This window comes from Quercus suber, unplaced genomic scaffold (genome assembly GCF_002906115.3).
Source record: "Quercus suber isolate HL8 unplaced genomic scaffold, Cork oak 2.0 scaffold_165, whole genome shotgun sequence".
Taxonomy (NCBI): domain Eukaryota; kingdom Viridiplantae; phylum Streptophyta; class Magnoliopsida; order Fagales; family Fagaceae; genus Quercus; species Quercus suber.
The window spans coordinates 976,412-995,929 of NW_027069626.1; the positions used below are offsets into that span (position 1 = coordinate 976,412).

Below are 19,518 nucleotides of genomic sequence, written 5' to 3' on the forward strand. Positions count from 1 at the left end.
TTGAGCCACATCAGCAGCTATGTCATTACCATTTTTTTTTCTTGAATATGTCCTACTATTTAAAAATAGTTTTCGTATCTATTATTACTAAAAGCTAAAGCATAGAATTTAATGTTTCTATGCTCAGGTTGAGCCACATTAGCTGCCATGTTATTACTATTTTTTTTTTCTTGAATTTGTCCTACAATTTAAAAATAGTTTTCATAAATTTAAAAATAATAGTAAAAAGAAAATAATTCCCAACCCTATCTATTACATGGTTACAATTTTAAATGACATCCCTTTGAGCTCCATGATTACAATCTCAAATGGCAACCTTTCAACTTCCTAACACCAGACTTTGGCTTTCTAACTCCATCTCTTTCTCTCTTCACACTATATTAACACAATTTAAAAATAGTTTTCCTAAATTAAAAATACTAATAAAAAAAATAATTCCCAACCCTATCTATTACACGGTTATAATTTTAAACGGCAACCCTTTGTACTCCATGATTACAATCTCAAATGGCAACCTTTCAGCTTCCTAAAGCTATACTTTGGCTTTCTAACTCCATCTCTTTCTCTCTTCACACTATATTAATACAATTTAAAAATAGTTTTCCTAAATTTAAAAATACTAATAAAAAGAAAATAATTCCCAACCCTATCTCTTACACAGTTACAATTTTAGACGGCAACCCTTTGTGTTTCACGATTACAATTTCAGATGGTAACCCATTGTGTTCCTTAGTTATAATCTCAAACAGCAACCCTTTAGCTTTCTAAAGCCAGACTTTGGCTTTCTAACTCCTTCATCTCTTCCTCTTCTCACATTATATTAATACTAAAAAGCTAGATGATTCAGTTCAAGTATCGCTAAATCCCAGTTGCTCTTGACCTCTATTCTTGTTAGGGCTGTCCAGATTGATCCGGTAACCTGACCCACCCGAAGAATTGACTGGATCCGACCCGAATCCGGTCGACTCGACTGCTCCGGCGGGTCGGCGGCGGGTCTTCACCATCAGAAAACTGATTCCGGCGGGTTGGTTTCGGTTTTCCTCCCCTAAAATCTGAAAAACCTGAACCGACCAAAAGATTTCCAGTTCCTGGCCAAAATTTCTAGAATCTGACGATGGTTTTCTAGAATCTGGCGATAAATTTCCAGAATCTAGTGAAAAACCCAGATTTCGGTTATATTTCCCTTAGATCCAGTGAGATTTTGATCGGATCTGGCGAAATCTCATCAAATCCGGTGATATTTTTCCCGGATATGGTGAAATCTCATAGAGTCTAAGTGAAAAATCACCAGAATCTGGAAAAAGTATCACCGAAATTTGGGTTTCTTCACCGGTTTTTTGTTTTTTTCACCGTTTTCTACCGTCTTCTCAGATCTATGACTTTGACTGACCCGCCCGCCACCCGTTGATGGTTTGAACCGCCCGACCCGATTACTCCGGCGGGTCGGCGGCAGGTTCATTTTTTCCCCACCTGATTCCAGCGGGTCGGTTCTGGGTTGGGCACAAACCTGACCCGGACCGACCCGTGGACAGCCCTAATTCTTGTGACTGTCCCGCATAATAGTTCAATGTAAGGATTAGATTAATAGTATTATTCTTTTTTATTGTTTATTTTATTTTATTTTATTTTTTTTTATAAATTTTGTTACTACATCTTTTTTGTTGTGGGTCATGTATGAGTTTTTATGTATTTAGGTTATGTATTTGTACTAATATATGATTGTTTGTTTCTGTGCTTAAAATTGATTTGGGTTTTATTTTTTATGTTTGAAATGGTAACATTATTGGTTTATATTGTGTAATCAGTGTTATAGAGTTTTAGTAGTATCCGTGCGATAGAGTCTTAGTAGTTAGAAAATTGAATGACAGAGTTTTAGCAGTATCCGTGCCTGCAAAAATCCAATTGAATGGTGTAATCTGTGCCTGTGGATTTTCAATTTGCTAAGGTGTTTTAGTAGTTAGCGAATTGAATTATAGAGTTTAAAATTCAATACTATACTCAAAACATGATACTTCTCATTTTTTCTTAATCTCCTCATTTAAGTGAATCCCTCAATCATCATTGAAATCGATTTAAAATTCCTTCTATTAGCTTTGATTGTACTCTTGGCCATCACATGGATATAAATAAAGCAATTACATGCCTATTGCTTTGGAAGGAGATTCCCTTGTTGGCCGAATAGTTTAGGTAGCCAAAAGAATATTTGGCTCTAAAGTGGATGATATGTAGAATTGTTTACTGAAGTAGAAACTACAAGTGAGAGAGTTTGAACAGTTTGCATAGATATTGTCTAATGAGAGAGGCTGACCAAGTTATGTAGATATTGTTTAATAAGAGAGGCTAAACAGTTCATGTAGCGTATCATTGACATTGGAAATTTGTATTGTTGTTGCATTAGTATAACTCAAGCATGGCGTGAATTACTAGAAATTTGTATTGCAACTCATTGCTATTGGTGACCACAATTTGTATTGCAACTCATAGCTGTTGGTGGCAATTTTTATCGCTCTCTTTATTTGTTTGGGTTGGTTGAAATAATTAAAATTTACTGGTGATATGTTATTAAGTTCTTTAGCGTGGTGAATCCCACAAAAATTGGTAGTTACATATCAAGAGTTCTTAATGTTGGCCTTCTTGGGCCTCTATTTAAGGTGGATTTGCTCAGTTTTTATGAACTCAATATATGTTCCAACATGAATATATGGTCCGATAAAAATTATTGTACCAATTTCTAATTGAGTTTGAATTTGAAGAAATGTTGGTATTCTCAAACACTAATAATAATTGGAGTTGAAAATATTCTCATGAACTAGTTGGTATGAATATCCTTTGCTATAAGTGTCTATTTAGAACCGAAACTTATGTCCTTTGTAGCAAAAGAGAGATATCGGGTTTTGTGCAGAACATCAGATATACAACAAAGAAATAGAAAAAAAAAAAATTTAGCACTTCACTGTCCTTATTTATTTTGGTGGTGTTGAAGTTGTTTAATTTGGTTTAGTAAGCAATATTACGTATTAATCTAGCTCAATTGAAAAAAAGTAAATTAGATTATATTCTTGATGATATGCTGTAGAGCATTCGATCAATTATATTTTGGTATTGATCAATTTTAAACTCATCCACATATTTATATCTTAATAAAAAAAAATGTATAATAATTTTAAAATTTAAGTACTATTGCAAATTTGCATAAGCATATGTCAAAAGAAGTTCATGGTGTTCCGCGTCTCTATTAAGTTAAGTTTATCATTTTATTAGTAAAAGAATAACAAAAGAAGCCACAAGACTGATGACTTGCATAATTTGGCATAATTTATCACTTCTCAACTTTAAACTTTAGTCTAATTTTATTTATTTTTGTTGATTTTAGACTTCATTATTGTTATTTAAATTTTATTGCAGATTTGAAAGAAATAAAGATTTAACCAAATAAAAGAGACATGAAGCAGCTAGAGAGAATATTGGGCTGAACAGAGGAATGTTTTGGGCTGAAAAGGGCAGCACGACTGAACTGAAAAGAGAGGCAGCTGAACACTAAAGAGGGCTGAAACAGAAAAAAAAAAAAAAAACGTTGGAGAAAGAGGCTGAAAAAGAGCCACGTTTTGGGCTGAAAAGAGGAAGATTTTTGGGCTGAAACAGAGCAACGTTTTGGGCTAAAAAGAGGGACGTTTTTGGGCTGAAAAAGGGCAACACGTTTAGAGAAAAGGGAGGCGCTGAACTGAAAAGAGGCGCTGAACTGAGGAGAGAAAAAATACGTTCTTTGCTGGACAGAGAGCGCTGAAACTGAAAGAAGAAAAGGGAAAAAAACGCTGAAAGCTGAACCAAAGAAAAAGGCTGAAACAGAGGGGCTGAAAAAGGAGAAAAACGTTGAAACAGAGGGGCTGAAACAGAGGAAAAAAACGCTGAAACAGAGGCTGACGCTGGAAGAGAGGCTGAAGTAGAAAGAGACGAGAAGAAGCTGCGAACGCTGAAGCAGATTTTTTAGCGTTAATTTTCCTTTCAAGTCTTCTCAGAAAAATTATGGTGAATTCGTTTATGTTGAATTTAATTTTTAGCATGAACTAAATTTTCTTTATTCTAGGAAAACGATGTAATCTAATTCCGAACTATGCTTGCTTTTCCATGTTAAATTGAATTAATTCTCTTCATGTTTGTCTAATTTATTGTGAGCTTACTGCTTCTAATTAACAGGCCATTAATTAGATGATTTTGATCTTATGATTTGCCGTCGAAAGAGGGAATTATAGGATAGATCTTGAATATTTCGGCATAGGTAAATATAGAGATCGAAAGACTTGTATGAACCTGTGTAGTATTAAAATCATTGGTCTTAATGCTTTCTTGCTTTATTAAATTGCATACTCTTGTGTAAATTGATGAACAAGATAGGTTCCAATTGACTATCGAAAGAGGCTTTTGGATGTTTTTGTTGAGATTGCTAACAAACAGAGAGAATTAAATTAAATTAGCTAGATGAGTAAAGCATAGTGAGGAATTAGGTGAAATCGATTTCCTAGAAGTTTTCTTCCCATTAATTTGATCTTTGAACAACATATTTTTTTTTCCTCTGCTTATTTTCTTTAATTTGATTTTATTTTAAATTCCAATTATAACAACCTTAGTGACTTCTCTAGATAAAATCGAGATTAGCATAATTTTGGTATTTGTCAAAAGTAAGTTACCAATCCTTGAGGACGATACTCTTCTCATCACTTTACTATAAAACTATGATACTGTGCACTTGCAGTTTTGCACCGATCAAAGACACAAATTTTTCTGTTTATTTATGCATTTAGTGTTTTTTTTTTAGGTAAAAGACCATGCTTGAAATTTGATTAAGAAGCAAGAAAATTAGCAAAAAGAAAAGCATCAATGTCTGATGGAATAGTCTCCATCCAAACTAGTAAAGGAAAAGAAAGTCTTGTTCTTTAGGCTAAAGCATGTGCAACAACATTACCTTCCCTTACAGTATGAGAGAAAGAGAAACTCCTCAGGAGCTAACATTAATTAAAGTATCTCTATAAAGAATGGGTTTCCTAACATATGTATCATATGGAATGTGGCATACATGGGAAAAAAATAAAGCTGTCATTTTACGATTTCCTTTGGAGCCCATTTGGAAAGGTATACATATTCTTTCTCCTTTATTTTGGAGTAATGTTTGAAATAAATAACAAATTGGGACAGAGGGAGTAAATATTATCATTAATACCCAACTTTTTTGTGAAGTGTCATGTGTCTTTTTTATCCTCATAATTTTTCTTTTTAGGGCTTGCTATGACTTGAGCCACATTGTCTAAGGAAATGAAACACTTTAGTGGGTGTTCTACTTCTATTTATATGTGTCTGAAATTTGTTTAGTTCATAGGTTTATTTATTATTTATTCCCCTTGATGTGCTATATCATAAAAGATTGTTCTTTTATATAATTTTTAATAGTAATTATTGTCATTTTTGCTGTAGTTGAATCAAAATAAGATTATGATAGATCTACATAGTTAGTAGTTGTTGCATCTTCATCCTTACCACAAGTTTAGGATAGAGATACCCTCAACAATAGCTATTGCATCTTCTTCATTGCCAAACTTGATCATCTTGATAAACCTTTTATTTATCTGATTGTATCACATGTATTTATTTACTTTTAAGATGGATTCTATTTGATTGTAAGATTTTTATGTCTTTTGTTATAAATTAACTAGCTGGTATGTTAGCCAAACCACTTGCTTCTTTAGTGTTTTTCAATCTTTACTTTGCCACCAACAATATAATTATTGGTTGTCTCTTTGATTGGCTGTCCCTATATATATATATATATATACACATATTGTTTTGTAGGATCCAAGCAAGAAAGAATTTAAGATGCTTGCTGTGTTATTCTCTCAATTTTTTTACGGCATGAACAACTTGCAATATTGAAGGAATTACTGAATATTTTATATCAATAGCTATTTGTTAATAGGTGTTTGACAACTTTAGAATATAAAAAGTATTAGGTTAAATGGGTAACAACTTTAATTTTTTTAATTTTTTTTCTAAATTACTAATAGTGATTTATCATAGTAAATTTGTAGTTTATTTGTATATTAATCAACTACAATGTTGTAATGTTATTTATTTTTTCTTTCTAATTTGTGAGGTTTAATTCAAATAATTTTGAATAAGTCCTTTGAAATCAAATTCAATAAAAAAAATTTTTGTTAGGGACTCTGTAAGGCTAAGGGTAGCTTGAAGATAATATAAGTTTTGGCCTTATGTAATATACTTATACTGTGAGCTTTAATTGCTACAAGTAGTATTGTAGTACCTTAGAATCTTAGATATGAAACTCTAGATGTAGCACAAACAGCTAAAAATAACAACATTCACTAATATTTGTCTTTTAATTTTGAATGTTCAAAATGTGTGTAAAACACTTTTGAACGTTTAGACCCCCCAAATTACAAATTACCAATTCAAGCTTATTAACAAACAATGTACTTGTGAAAAATGTAAATAATTTAAATCAGAATTGATAACATAATCTAAACCAAATAAAATCACATCCATAGTAGAAATTAAGTGGCAAAGATTAAGGGAAGAGAAATGCAAACACAAAGACAACATAGCGGTGTGTTATCGAAGAGGAAACTGAAGTCCTCGACGTAAAACCTCTCCGCCGCCCTTCAAGCGGTCAATAATCCACTAAAGAATGAAGTTGGGATATATGAACAGCAGAAGATCCTTTAAGCCAAATCTACCCAGTGTACGTAAGTCCTCTAAGCTTCTTGCTCCAACAAGGTTACGCCGAACCTTTGTCCTCTTTAGCTTACTAGATTCCGCTATAGCTTATAGGATCAACCAATATCCATTGGTCCCTTTCTAACTGCTTCCTAAGCACCAAAAAACCTTTTCACAGATATGGGTATGGTGAGAAAATGATTTGGCTAAGTGTACCTCTCAAGGATGTAACAATGGAGAAGGTGAGAGTAGAGGAATTTGAAGAAACAAAGATGAAGATTGTGGATGAGTCAATCTTGTTTTTCTCTAGGGTTTCTTTCTCAAAATTCTCTCTGGAAGCTCTCTACATTTCGTGGGTATAAGGGGTATTTATACTGGGGTGAGAATGGAATGCGAAGAGTTAGTTTTTTCAAAACAGAGTGGACTGGCGAGTTGGCCTTGTGACTTGATTGAGTTGTGAGTTCAAGCCGCAAACTAACTGAATGGCTAGTCTGGACTTTTTGTCCCGTAGTGCTCTAGCTGGCATGACTGTTTAGCTCCTTTGCATGCTCCACACGTGTGCCACTTTTGGCAACTTGCAAGCCGCGAGATCTAGTCGCGAGCCATTTGCTGAGTGCATAAACTTGAGCTTTTCTTCACACTCTCTCACACACTACCCTTACAAGATTCCCACCTAAATAAGAGTTTGTAAATGCTAAAATACAAGCAAATTTGGCACGGAATAAAGCCATTAGAATGGTTGATTAAATTCAACCTTACAACCTCCCTTTTTGGCTATTTTGTGACAAAACCCTAAAACAAACTCTAGACTTAACATGTGAGTTGGGAACAGTTAAACAAAACTTACTCAGACCTAACTCTAGAATCTGTGTAGCTCTTGAACCATAAGAACAAGTATCTCTTGAAAAACAACAATACAATATGATTATTGTATGTAGAAAACTTGTAATGCATATGGAGCAAGCACAATGTGATCAAGCAAAATGGAATTAAGCAATAGACCATGACTTGACCAAAAACAAACAATCACTATAAATAGTGACTACAATGCTCATTCACATATGGAATGAACATTAGGATATGCAAGCTAATAAGCTCAATTGCAAAGTATCATTTGCATGTCCAACACTCAACCAATGCAACAATGCAAGGAAATTGCATTAAGGATAAAAATCCAACAAAGGCACAAGAGTGATGTACTTAAAGAAAATGCATAACATTTAACAACAAGTACTAGGCTACAAAGCATGGGTACAAATTAACATAATATAAACTTATAAACATTAAACCATAATAACACAAGTTTTAAAACCTAATCATATAAACCAACCATGAGTTTAAAAACCAAGAAATTAACCATAGTGTTTAACAAAGTGTGTAGCAAACCCATAATTAAAACATTATCCAAAACATAATACCAACTCCACCACATAACATCAAAACACATAAATAACATAAGCACAAAGTAAATGCATGCTCCCCCTCAAGAGCTACCCTTCAAAACAAATCTCTCCCTTTTTGATCGGAATGGCAAAGGGTCACTGCTGTGTGGTGAAACTATCAAATTTTGCTGAGAGAAGGGTCATCTGATCTTGGAGTGCAGCTAGCCTATCAGATTGTTCATTCTAGACATCTCTGAGCCCATCAATCCTCTCAAGGTTGATCTGGAATGCATCTAGAGGCACAACTGATGAAGATGATGCTTTGCTCCTCTTGGCCTCTTGAGCTTGAGGTTTGTCCTGCAACCTCTGTTTAAGTCTCCATTGGTTCACCTTCTTCTTGATCACCTTACTCTTCATCACTTGGGAGACGAATTCTTATCCTCGTAATGGCTAGAGTGTTGATGGCTGATGGAGTAGGCATGAGGCTGATATCTTAAGGGATTTCCACACCTTTCAATCTAAAAAGCCTCATAAGAAGGTAGGGAAAAATCAGCTTGGCCTTGGAGGTTGTTCTAGTCTCATCAACAATGGTGTAGAAGATATGAGCACTGATGTCTATGTAGGTGTTCTCCTTGAGCTCTATGTAGGTGTTCTCCTTGAGCTCCATGAGGGAGATGCCTCTAGCATTGTTGATGGTGGTCAGCTTCCTCACTGGGTACAGCTTGAACATCATGATGGTTGTAAGACACCTCATGTTAGCTGGGAAGGTAGTAGTGTTGAGGTATCTCCCTTCTCTAACTCCACCAATATGAGATTGGACAATTTCTATGGATAGCATCCCGTCCTTGTAATGGGTGAAGTCATGATCATCCAAGTCTTCAAACCCCAGCGCCTCATCTATGTCATCCATATCTATGGTGAACTCATGTCCTCGTATCCAACAATTTATCTCATGCTTTCTTTACAAAGCATTAGCATAAAACTCCTTGATTAGAGGCTCACATACTCCAGGCAAGTCACTCAACAACTTATCCCAACCTCTGCCTTGAAAACAACTTGGAATGAAAGTGTTCTTCAAATCCACCAAGTCTACAAATCTTTCTTGAATGATGGTTGCTTGCATGTAGAACCAAATGTATCTCTCAAATGTTGAGGAGTCCTGAACTTTGTATTGTCCATCTTCTACCTCTTGTCGCCCTTTTTGGCAGTAATTTTCTTCTTTGTAGGAGTCATCTGCAAAACCATAGCAGCAAAGCCCACAAAAACAGAGCACAATAGATGGAAACTCAAAAATTAGTTACAGGTTAGTAGCATTGAAAAGAATAGAGACTTATACCAAACATTTAGTCTTTACTCAGTTCAGAATCAATGTGACATGAGATATCCCAAAACAGAAGAGCATAGTACAGTTTCATCACCAACTCTTAAGCATAACATAGTGTGACAAAGTGCACAGGAACACAACATGAACAACTTAGGGTACCCAACCAAACACATATGTAGATATGGAATAAGTAAACTGTGAACCAAATACACCCACAAACAGTGTAAATTACAAAAATCCCTAAAAATAAGCATATGTCTATAAGACATATCTCAATGGGTATGGTATGTTCAACATAGATCAGATCTGTAAACATACTTAAGGATGAAAAACAGTCATGACAACAACAATATCTAGCATCCTAAAAAAAAAAAACAAGACCAACATAACCCATTCAATCAAACCCAAAAAAAATAACCCAACCCATGACCGAATCATCATATAACTCAAAACCGAAAAACAACCCACAAAACAAGAAATCCAAGGCAAAGAACATGAAATACTAAGTGAGAATAAGAAAACCCATACATTTTTCTTGGAGTTTGAAGTTGAAATGGTGAAAAGAATGGAGGTTTTTGTGAGAAGCACGGTGAGTTTGAGAGAGGTTCAAACGAGGAAGACAATGAATAGTCACAAAAGTTTGAGAGAAAACTCAAAAGGTTTTAAAAACTGACCTATTTCTGCAAAACACGCGATTTTCGCGATTGAGTCAAGTCATGTGCAAGTCGCCAAACACCTGAGAGACAAAATTTTGAAAAATTGTGTAAGTGTTTTTCGTGACTGGAAGGTCCACCCTCGAGTAAGTCGCGAAGGAAGCCGCGAAAACTTCTAAGTAACCTCACGACTGAAGCTTCTACTCGTGAACAAGTCGCCAACATGAGTCGTGAGAGCTCTAAAAATCCAGATTTTTGAAAAATTTCTAAGTCTTTTTCGCGACTGGAACTTTGTCTCGCCAGTAAGTAGCGAAGACCTTCTGAGTAATGCTCTCGACTAGAACATGCAACTGGCTTAACCTGGACCAAGTTGCCAAAACAAGGCAAAACTGTTTTTGAAAATTTTGACAATTTTTGTAAAAACAAAATACTTTCCAAAAACAACTAAAACACTCAAAAATCTTTTGGTGTTTGATTAACAAAAATTGAGTATGTGAAACACATTTAATCAAATACAATCACACAAATGAATAAGGCATTCATTGAACATATACATGTGTGATGTGAGGGTACCAAAAATGAGATAGTCCTTAGTCCAATGTGAAGCTTCAATGATCAATTCAACCAAGGCATACACAATTAGCACTAGGAAGAGTGACCTATTTCAATTATAGAAATATGCATATATGACCTCCCACAAAAACTGGACAACATAACTTTGAAGCTTTTCATTTGACTCCATATTCATCGTATCATTTGATCTTTTTGAATCATTACATCTCATTGTGAGATTGATGCCTGAAATTTTTGATATTTCAATTTGATGAGCAAGCCTTTGGCTTTTGGGGCATCATACATTTTATTTTAGGTTGCTTTCCCTTTTTCCTAGTCAAATACTAGTGTGTGCGACATGCTTTTGAAGCTCATTATCTCTTTTCATTTGGAGATTTACATTTGTTGAGCTCTTTTAAATTAAAAAATAAATGTATGGGAAGATATATAGGCACAAGTCTATGCAAGTTTCAAGATCAACACAACCATTGACTAATCATTCATGACAAGTTTGGAGATCTATTTACAACAGTCACATAGATGCCTAGATTTTTCCCACAATGATATGAGTGCATAAAGAACAAGCTACACTTGAAAATGCACAAAGCCATAAGTACAAAGGTACAAGGCAAAACATGCTTGTGACAAAACATAATAATGTCAATCAAACTTTTTGGATTTTCTATTTTTTATGTGTTTTTGGATTTTTGACATAAAAGCAAGAAAAGATTGATAAAAAAAATAAAACAATGTGAAAACATTTAAAAACAAAAGCAATTAAATAAAAACAAATACTCAAATCAAGCTAGCATCATAACCAAAAGCACACAACCAAGCAAAGTCACAAAAACGTAGGAAGTATTAATGCATGGACGTGTTGTAATGCTTATGCATGGGTACCCCTCTTCACCCACACATCACGTGCGTTTAGGGTGATATCCTTATAGGATTGGGTACGAGTGTTGTGGCTTCCAAATCTTTTGTTGAACCTTACCAAACAGGTGGTGAATACATCAATCATCCTCATCGCATCCCTCATTTTGGGATCACCTTCTTGACCTTTTGATTGTTCAGCATTCCAATACCCTTTGTCATGTCTTGGACCTCTCGACCTTTGAGCACCTGAATTCTTTAATGCATTCAACTTATGACAATTGGGTTCAGTGTGACCTTGAATTCCACAGTGATGGCAGAAGTGTTGAGTTCTCAGACCTCTTTGTGACTTTGGGAGTGATTTCCCATTACCATTAGGTTTGATCATTGATTGTTTAGGAGGCTTAGTCTTAAACCTGTAGTCAGTCACATTCTTCTTCTTCTTCGGCTTCACTTTCTCAGCATTCATGATATCTACCATCGGTTCTTTAGCCTTCACAAACTTCATTTCCTTGAATATATTGGCAGCCGAACTGCACTCACCAGTGTATCCCAATCTGCTTTTGTCAGAGAAAGGCTTTTGATGAGCAAGTACTTCATCAAGCTTCTTGGAGGAGACTCTCTCTACTTTAGCATTGGCTTGAACCTCATGCTCAAGGAATTTGATTTTTGAATAAGCTTCGGTTAACTCTCCGTTCAGCTTCTCTATCTCACACTTGGCCTCCTTATGTCGCACTAGGAGACTTCTATAGTCCTCCTCTGCCTTCTTCATCTTTTTCATGGCTGCCTTGGCCACACGTGCATATTCTCTTGATTTCTCAAGGAGAGAATTGTAGTTTTCTTGAAGACCCTTTGTACTTTCATCTTCTTCAACATTCGATTCTTCTACAATTCCTATTGATTTCTCATCACTATGCTCCCCAAGCTCTTGTACAAGCAAATTCAAGTCCTCTGAAGACTCAACATGAGATATAGTCATAAAAGTGGCGTAATTCCCTTCTTCATCACAACTTTCCTCAGAATTAGAATTGGATGAATTCGAGTCATTAAGGGGCTGTTTGGATGGTTTTTTTTTCATCACTCAATTTCCGTCACTCAATTTCCATCACTTATCACTCATCACTTTAAAATACCACACCTATTTGACACCATCACTCACTTGCCATCACTCAATATTTTTCACACTGTTTGTGGGCCCCATACCTGTCACTCGATGTAGCTTATTTTTTTTCCTAGTACCCAGAAATAGGAACCCAGTGAAAGAAGAAAAAAAAAAAAAAAAAAAAAGGAAAAACACCCGAGATCGAACCCAGGAGAAGAAAGGAAAAAAAAGAAAAGAAGGAAGAACACCGGGGAGACCGAACCTAAGAGAAGAAAGGGAAAAAAAGAAGAAGGTAGATTGGTCAAAAGTTATGGCTGAGTTATGACTAGTGGGTCCCCCATGTGTGTTGAATTACAAAAATACCATTGAGTTATGAGTTATGAAAACTAAAAACAACTAAATTGTGTTTTTAGTTTCCATAACTTATAACTTAAAAATCAAAGAATTGAGTGATAGAAACAGAGTTATGGAAATAGAGTTATGGTTCTCCCAAACAGACTTCTCGCTATGGGTCCCACCATTTTTGAGTTATGAGTTATGGAAATAGGCCATCCAAACAGCCTCTAAGAGTTGTGGCATATGCCTTGCCCTTCATTCTCAAATAATTAGGACATTCTTTCTTGAAGTGTCCATGCCCGTTGCACTCGAAGCAAGTGATTTCTTGTGTAGATTGGGATTCCTTTCCATCTTTCCTTTTGAATTCTTTTTTCTCCTTCCCGAAGCTTTGGAATTTCCCTTTATCACCAAAATTTCCATTGTTCTTGAATTTCAAGAATTTCCTAAAAGTTTTCACAAGGTAGGCAACATCCTTCTCGACAACATCCTCATCCGATGAGTCGTGAATTTCCACCCTTTCATCAATTGTCTTAAGAGCAAGAGATTTGCTCTTCCTTTGTGTGGGCAATGACAGTTCCTAAGTCAGAAGTGAGCCAATCAATTCTTGGACTTTGATATCATCAAGGTCCTTACTCTTTTCAATTATTGTCACCGTGGCATGGAAGCTTTTAGGCAATGACTGAAGGATCTTCCTCACTATCTTGGAATCCTCCGTTTTCTCCCCCAAATAAAACTTGCCGATGACCTCCTCATTCAGCTTGCTATAGAAAGAGTCAAAAAACTTGTCCTCACTCATTTTGAACTCCTCAAATCGAGTGGTCAACATCTGCAACTTAGTGTCTTTCACTTTCTTCGTTCCTTCATACGTGGTCTCCAATATCTGCCATGCCTCCTTGGCAATAGAGATGTGAGATATCATGTGGAACTCATCTGGAGATACACCACAAAAAATAGCGTTAAGTGCTTTGCTATTTGCATTAGACGCCGCGAGGGTTGCCTTATCCTATATGGATTTGGCAGCCTCCAGCGTAGTCCATCAAATATCCACCACATCCCAAACGGTTTCATCCATTGAACACAAAAATGCCCTCATCCCGACTTTCCAAAAGGCATAGTTGATACCATCAAAATATGGTGGCGCATTTAAAAATTGAGATCGGTCCATCTCAATACGGGGTCAAGGATCGCACTAAAGTGTTTAAACCAAAAAGAGTGTACCCACTTTGATACCAATTGAATGTTCAAAATATGTGTAAAACACCCTTGAACGTTTAGACCCCCAAATTACAAGTTACCAATTCAAGCTTATTAACAAACAATGTACGTGCGGAAAATGTAAATAAGCTAAATCAGAATTGATAACATAATCTAAACCAAATAAAATCACATCCATAGCATAAATTAAATGGCAAAGATTAAGGGAAGAGAGATGCAAACACAAAGACAATATAACGATGTGTTATCGAAAAGGAAATCGAAGTCCTCAACATGAAACCTCCCTGTCGCTCTCTATGCGGTTAATAATCCAATAAAGAATGAAGTTGGGATACATGAATAGCAGAAGACCCTCAAAGCCTAATCTACCCAGTGTACCTAAGCCCTCCAAGCTTCTTCCTTCAACGAGGTTACGTCAAACCTCTGTCTTCTTTAGCTTATCGGATTTCGCTATAGCCCATAGCATCAACCAATATCTATTGGTCCCTTCCTAACTGCTTCCCAAGCACCAAAAAGCCTTCTCACAGATATGGGTATGGTGAGAAAAGGATTTGGCTAAGTGCACCTCTCAATGATGTAAAAATGGAGAGGGTGAGAGTAGAAGAATTTGAAGAAACAAAGATGAAGATTATGGATGAGTCAATCTTGTTTTTCTCTAAGGTTTCTCTCTCAAAATTTTCTCTGGAAGCTCTCTATATTTCGTGGGTATAAGGGGTATGTATTTATATTAGGATGAGAATGGAATGCGAAGAGTAAGATTTTACAAAACAAAGTGGACTAGCGACTTGGCCTCGCGACTTGACTGAGTCGCGAGTTCAAGCCACAAACTAATTGAATGGCCAGTTTGGACTTTTTGTCCTGTAGTGCTCTAGCTAGCATGACTGTTTAGCTCCTCTGCATGCTACACACGTGTGCCACTTTTGGTGACTTGCAAGCAGCGAGCAAGTTGTGAGATCCAGTCGCGAGCCACTTGCTGAGTGCACAAACTTGAGTTTTTTTTCACAGTCTCTTACACACTACCCTTACAAGATTACCACCTAAATACAGGGTTTCTAAATGCTGAAATACAAGCAAATTTGGAATGAAATAAAGCCAACAAAATGGTTGATTAAATTCAATCTTACAAATTTAAATGGTATTTTGCATAATTACTTAGCATTCATTTCCAGTAATTTTCCCGTGCATCGCTCGAGTTAGATTTTATATTTTCAAATTTTTGTATTTATCTTATAATAAATTGGATAATTTTAGACTTTTATTCGAATAGGGATTAGATTTGAGATTAGATAGGGATTAGTATTTGAGTTCAATTAGGATTAGTTTTGGTATGCTGTTATCTTTATCTCTTTATTCTCCAATTCTAGCTCTATATAAGGGACTTAGGGGTTGATTCCTAAGGGTTTAGCTTGGTGCTGATTCCAAATGACTTAAGTACTGATTCTTAGTTTTATCTTGTAATTTTCTTGTTCTTTTATTTTTGTCCTGCATCATAGAGGTACTTCATTGGCTACCATTTGGTAATTATTTCCATTTCATTGCTACAATTGGGTCAACAATTTTACTACCATTCACAGTTAGCACGATTGAAACCAAAATTGCTGAATTTGACAAACTTTTCATCTTATGCATGGAAGGTAGACCTAAATTCTTTTTAGGTCACTTTCAAACTATCTAAATAACTTCAATTGCCTTTTGTAGACATGTCAAGCTCATCATTGGGACCGGAACTAAAGTTTATTAACAGGGTACAAAATGAGGTGTCTACAATTCTACCCTTTTTTATTCTTACAAGTTCGTTACTTATTTAATGCTTCAAAAACCAAGCCTCTATTGATATTGGCCCTTGGATTCTTTTGGTTGCATATCTACATGATATGCTGGCTAGATTTTGTTAGGTCTCAAATAATATTATCAACAAAACTATCAATTCAAAATAGCAATTACACACAAGAACACAAATATTTACCTGGAAAACCCTTTCTTCTTAGAGGGAAAAGCCACGTGACAAATTCGAATCAGTTCGCTATTATCAAATCAATTACAATAATTCTTGTGTGTGTCTCATGGCTAAAGAAAATTCTCTCCTATTTTTCTTTGTTCTCACACACACTAATTATCTCCCTTAAAGGCGGCAACACTTTGCTCTCTCCTTTATACTTTTCTTCTCCACACACAACTCTTTCTTGTTGCCTTCTTTATATCTAAGTAGCTCCCTCTAGGTTGCTCTCTCTTTTTCATCTGTGGCTTCTATTTCACTGTTTTCTTCAATATGCAGCACTCCCTTGTTTTTGCTCTCACCAATTCTTATGTGGCACACTAGTCTTTGCTATTATAAGCAAGTCTACTGCCCCACATGAATCCTAGGAACACATGGATTCCTAACATTGGTTTAACTAGAATTCTATCATTATATATTACACACATAGCTACCATCAACTTCTAATCCTTATTGAACAAGGATTCTCACAAGTATTCATTATTAAGCACAACTCCTACAAACAGATGAAATGGAACTCACATGTAGTCTCCTATTTGTAATAGAATTAGTGACCATCACCTGGCTCACTTGCCACTTGTTGCCATGCACCTAACAGGTTTAATATCCTACAAGAGAAAAGTACATGTATTGAGGTTATTTTAGAGAATTATTTCAAACTCACATATTTATGTGTAATTAAATATAAAATTGATGTGATATTACCTATCAAAACTAAGATAATAATGAAAACTTAAGCAATTATCATAAGCTTTCTAATAGGAGAAGGATAGGAGTTTGTGCAAAGGCTAGGGAGTTTATGCTTCCTCTAAGTGGTTCAAACTCCTAAACTAAGAAGAAGCAGATGTTACAATTTAATATTTTTTTAGAGTCCTATATATTTTCAATCTATCATTTTTTGTCATTTTCTTCATGTAATCTAGTTGGGTGCATGTGTAAACACAAAATCTCAAGTTTGAAAATCAAACAATTGACAATGTTTCACAAGTGTTAATTTGTATTGATGTATGAGTAAGTACAATTCTCTAAAATTGAATCTTGTTACAAAAGAATTCTCCTATGATTCGATCTCAAAAAAATCTTTGATTCAAGTATAAACTTGATTCGAACACTAGATGCTTCTCAATTTGATTGAGAAAGGGATCAAAAGATCTTTGAAGTAGAATTACGATGAATCTCTAACTATATGTTTGTTAGGAATCCTTCGTTCTTCACATTCTTCATGTTCTTCGTGTGTTCTTTGAATGTTCTTCGTGTTCTTTGTGTGTTCATCGTCTTTGAAGATTGTAGTGGAAGTTCTTTGGGACTTTAGAAGCTTGAATCTGTAGATCTACACTAACTTGCAATCTTTTGAAGTTTCTAAACACTTTTGGACTTGATTTAAATGCACTTTGAGATCTAGGAAGACGACTTGAATGATTTCTCTTCAAACGTTGTTAAGATTCAAAGGTTGAGGCATTGAGACTTCTGAATGTGTGTGAAATCCCCCTGTAAGATTGAGAAGGCTCTATATTTGTAGGAGTGTTGGGGAGGTGTGACAACACGTGATTGGCTATCATTAATGACATGTGTCATAATTTAAACGGAGGGACTTTATGTCTTGTCCTCCAAGGGACACATGGCATTATTTGATTAGCCATTGTGCTATAATTTAAAATAACACATGACATTGTTTGATTAGCCACGGTGCTTTAATTGAAAATAACTCATGGAAACTTTTAATTAGACTACTTATGTCATTTAAATTAACACGTGCTAACCTTTGATTGGTTCTCAAGTATTCTTTGTAATTTTTATTCTTTGACACTGGAAATATTGTCATTGGTCTCTGAATAATGATAGTGACACCCACTAAATAATATGTGGCTTTTTGTAATTATTTGCATTAAATGTACTGCATGAATTTAGTGGTTTGATGTGGCAATTTGTGATTGATAGAAAATTTCTCTCTCTATAGCATGTTAGAAAGTGGGACACAAATTCTCTATGGCAGTTTTTGTGTTCCACTAATCATAACATGCCATGTGGCTGATTATTTTTTATTTTATTTTTTTCATTTTTAACTTTGATTATTTTATAAGGAAAGTCAAATGAATACATAACAAATAGTGATTAATGGAGTATAAAATGAAACAATAAATCTTTTTGAAAAAAAAAAAATGAAACAATAAAAGGGGGATAGAAAATTTGAATTGCCCATATTGTTCAAAAATAGTTGATGTTGAATAAAAAGAATTTGATCTTCAATGGTAAAATCTTAAAATGGTTCATCAAATTCCTTAACCCCTCATATTTTAAAGTCCATTAAAGATAGCTAACTTTTGTTGATGACCACGTTGATGTTGAGTAACTACTTGAACCAAAATATGCCCAACTTGTCACTTCGAGCAAAACACACGCCAAAATATTTTTCTCTAATTAAGGTAAACTTTACAAACCACCCTTCTTATCCTCTCTATTCGTAAAAAATGAAAAATTTAAGGTAGTTTCTAGTCAAACACTTAACCGTAAAAAATGTGGACAACATTTCTCTTCTATAAATAGCATTCTGAAAATGGTATATATCACTTCTCAACCATTTCATAAGTCATCTTTCACTAAACCCCAACAACAAAGAAAGCCTTGTAGTTCTTAAATCTAACAAAAGCCATGGTTTTCAAGGACTACACCTTTTTCTCATATGTCTTTTTAGCGACAGCTGTCATCCTCCTCACTGGCCACGCTCATGGCGCTGGCCTCTGTGACAAATCTCCTAATAAGCAAGTCTGTGATTCAATTGTCTACACTCGGACTAACGCTCGTGATGCCGTGGTTGCAGCCTGTCACAAATTGGTTTCCGAGACCAAAGTCGCAAAGGCGGTGGCTAAAAACCAATCCAAGTCCACCGAAATTGATAATTGCATAAGGGATTTTGACGGTGCCATATCCATCTCCAAACGCGCCTTGGAAAGCCTCAATGCCAATGACTACACTGGCCTGAGGAACTACATCAGTGCCACCCTGACCAACTACCAGGCATGCGATGGAGGGTTCCAGGGTTCTGGCAAAACCAATCCCATTGCCAAATCTACTAAGCACTTAGAGGACATTGCTAGCGTAGGTGCGTATCTAGCGACTTTAGTTAAATGAAAAAGAGCTTGTGAGTTGTATGAGTGAATAAAAGTGGTATGAAGAAATTGTTATAAAAAAAATAAAAAATTGGATTTTTTTATCTTTTTATTAAAAATTTATTGGGGAGACCATGTTTGTTGTATTTGTGTCATGTAGAGCACTTTCTTGTGCCATTGTGATATGAGAAAATCTATTATTCTTAAACTTTTTTTTAATAAATATCTCGACATTTGTCTGTGTAAAATAATATA

The 19,518-nt window shown here is 35.3% G+C and overlaps 1 protein-coding gene and 1 long non-coding RNA gene across 2 annotated transcripts; both read left to right on the top strand.

The window, feature by feature from the left end:
- The first annotated feature begins 660 nt into the window (after positions 1 to 660).
- Positions 661 to 3,849, top strand: LOC136069366 (uncharacterized). Its single transcript, XR_010630609.1, has 2 exons — positions 661 to 1,569; positions 3,406 to 3,849. It is a non-coding gene; the product is annotated as an uncharacterized LOC136069366 (long non-coding RNA).
- Positions 3,850 to 18,805: 14,956 nt separating this feature from the next.
- LOC112037804 (uncharacterized) lies at positions 18,806 to 19,285 on the top strand. Its single transcript, XM_024070621.1, has one exon. It carries the CDS (start codon positions 18,806 to 18,808, stop codon positions 19,283 to 19,285), a length of 480 nt encoding a protein of 159 aa, XP_023926389.1.
- Positions 19,286 to 19,518: the final 233 nt, after the last annotated feature.

Coding starts and splice junctions, on each gene's coding strand:
- LOC112037804 (XM_024070621.1), top strand. CDS start 18,806: ATGGTTTTCAAGGACTACACCTTTTTCTCATATGTCTTTTTAGCGACA.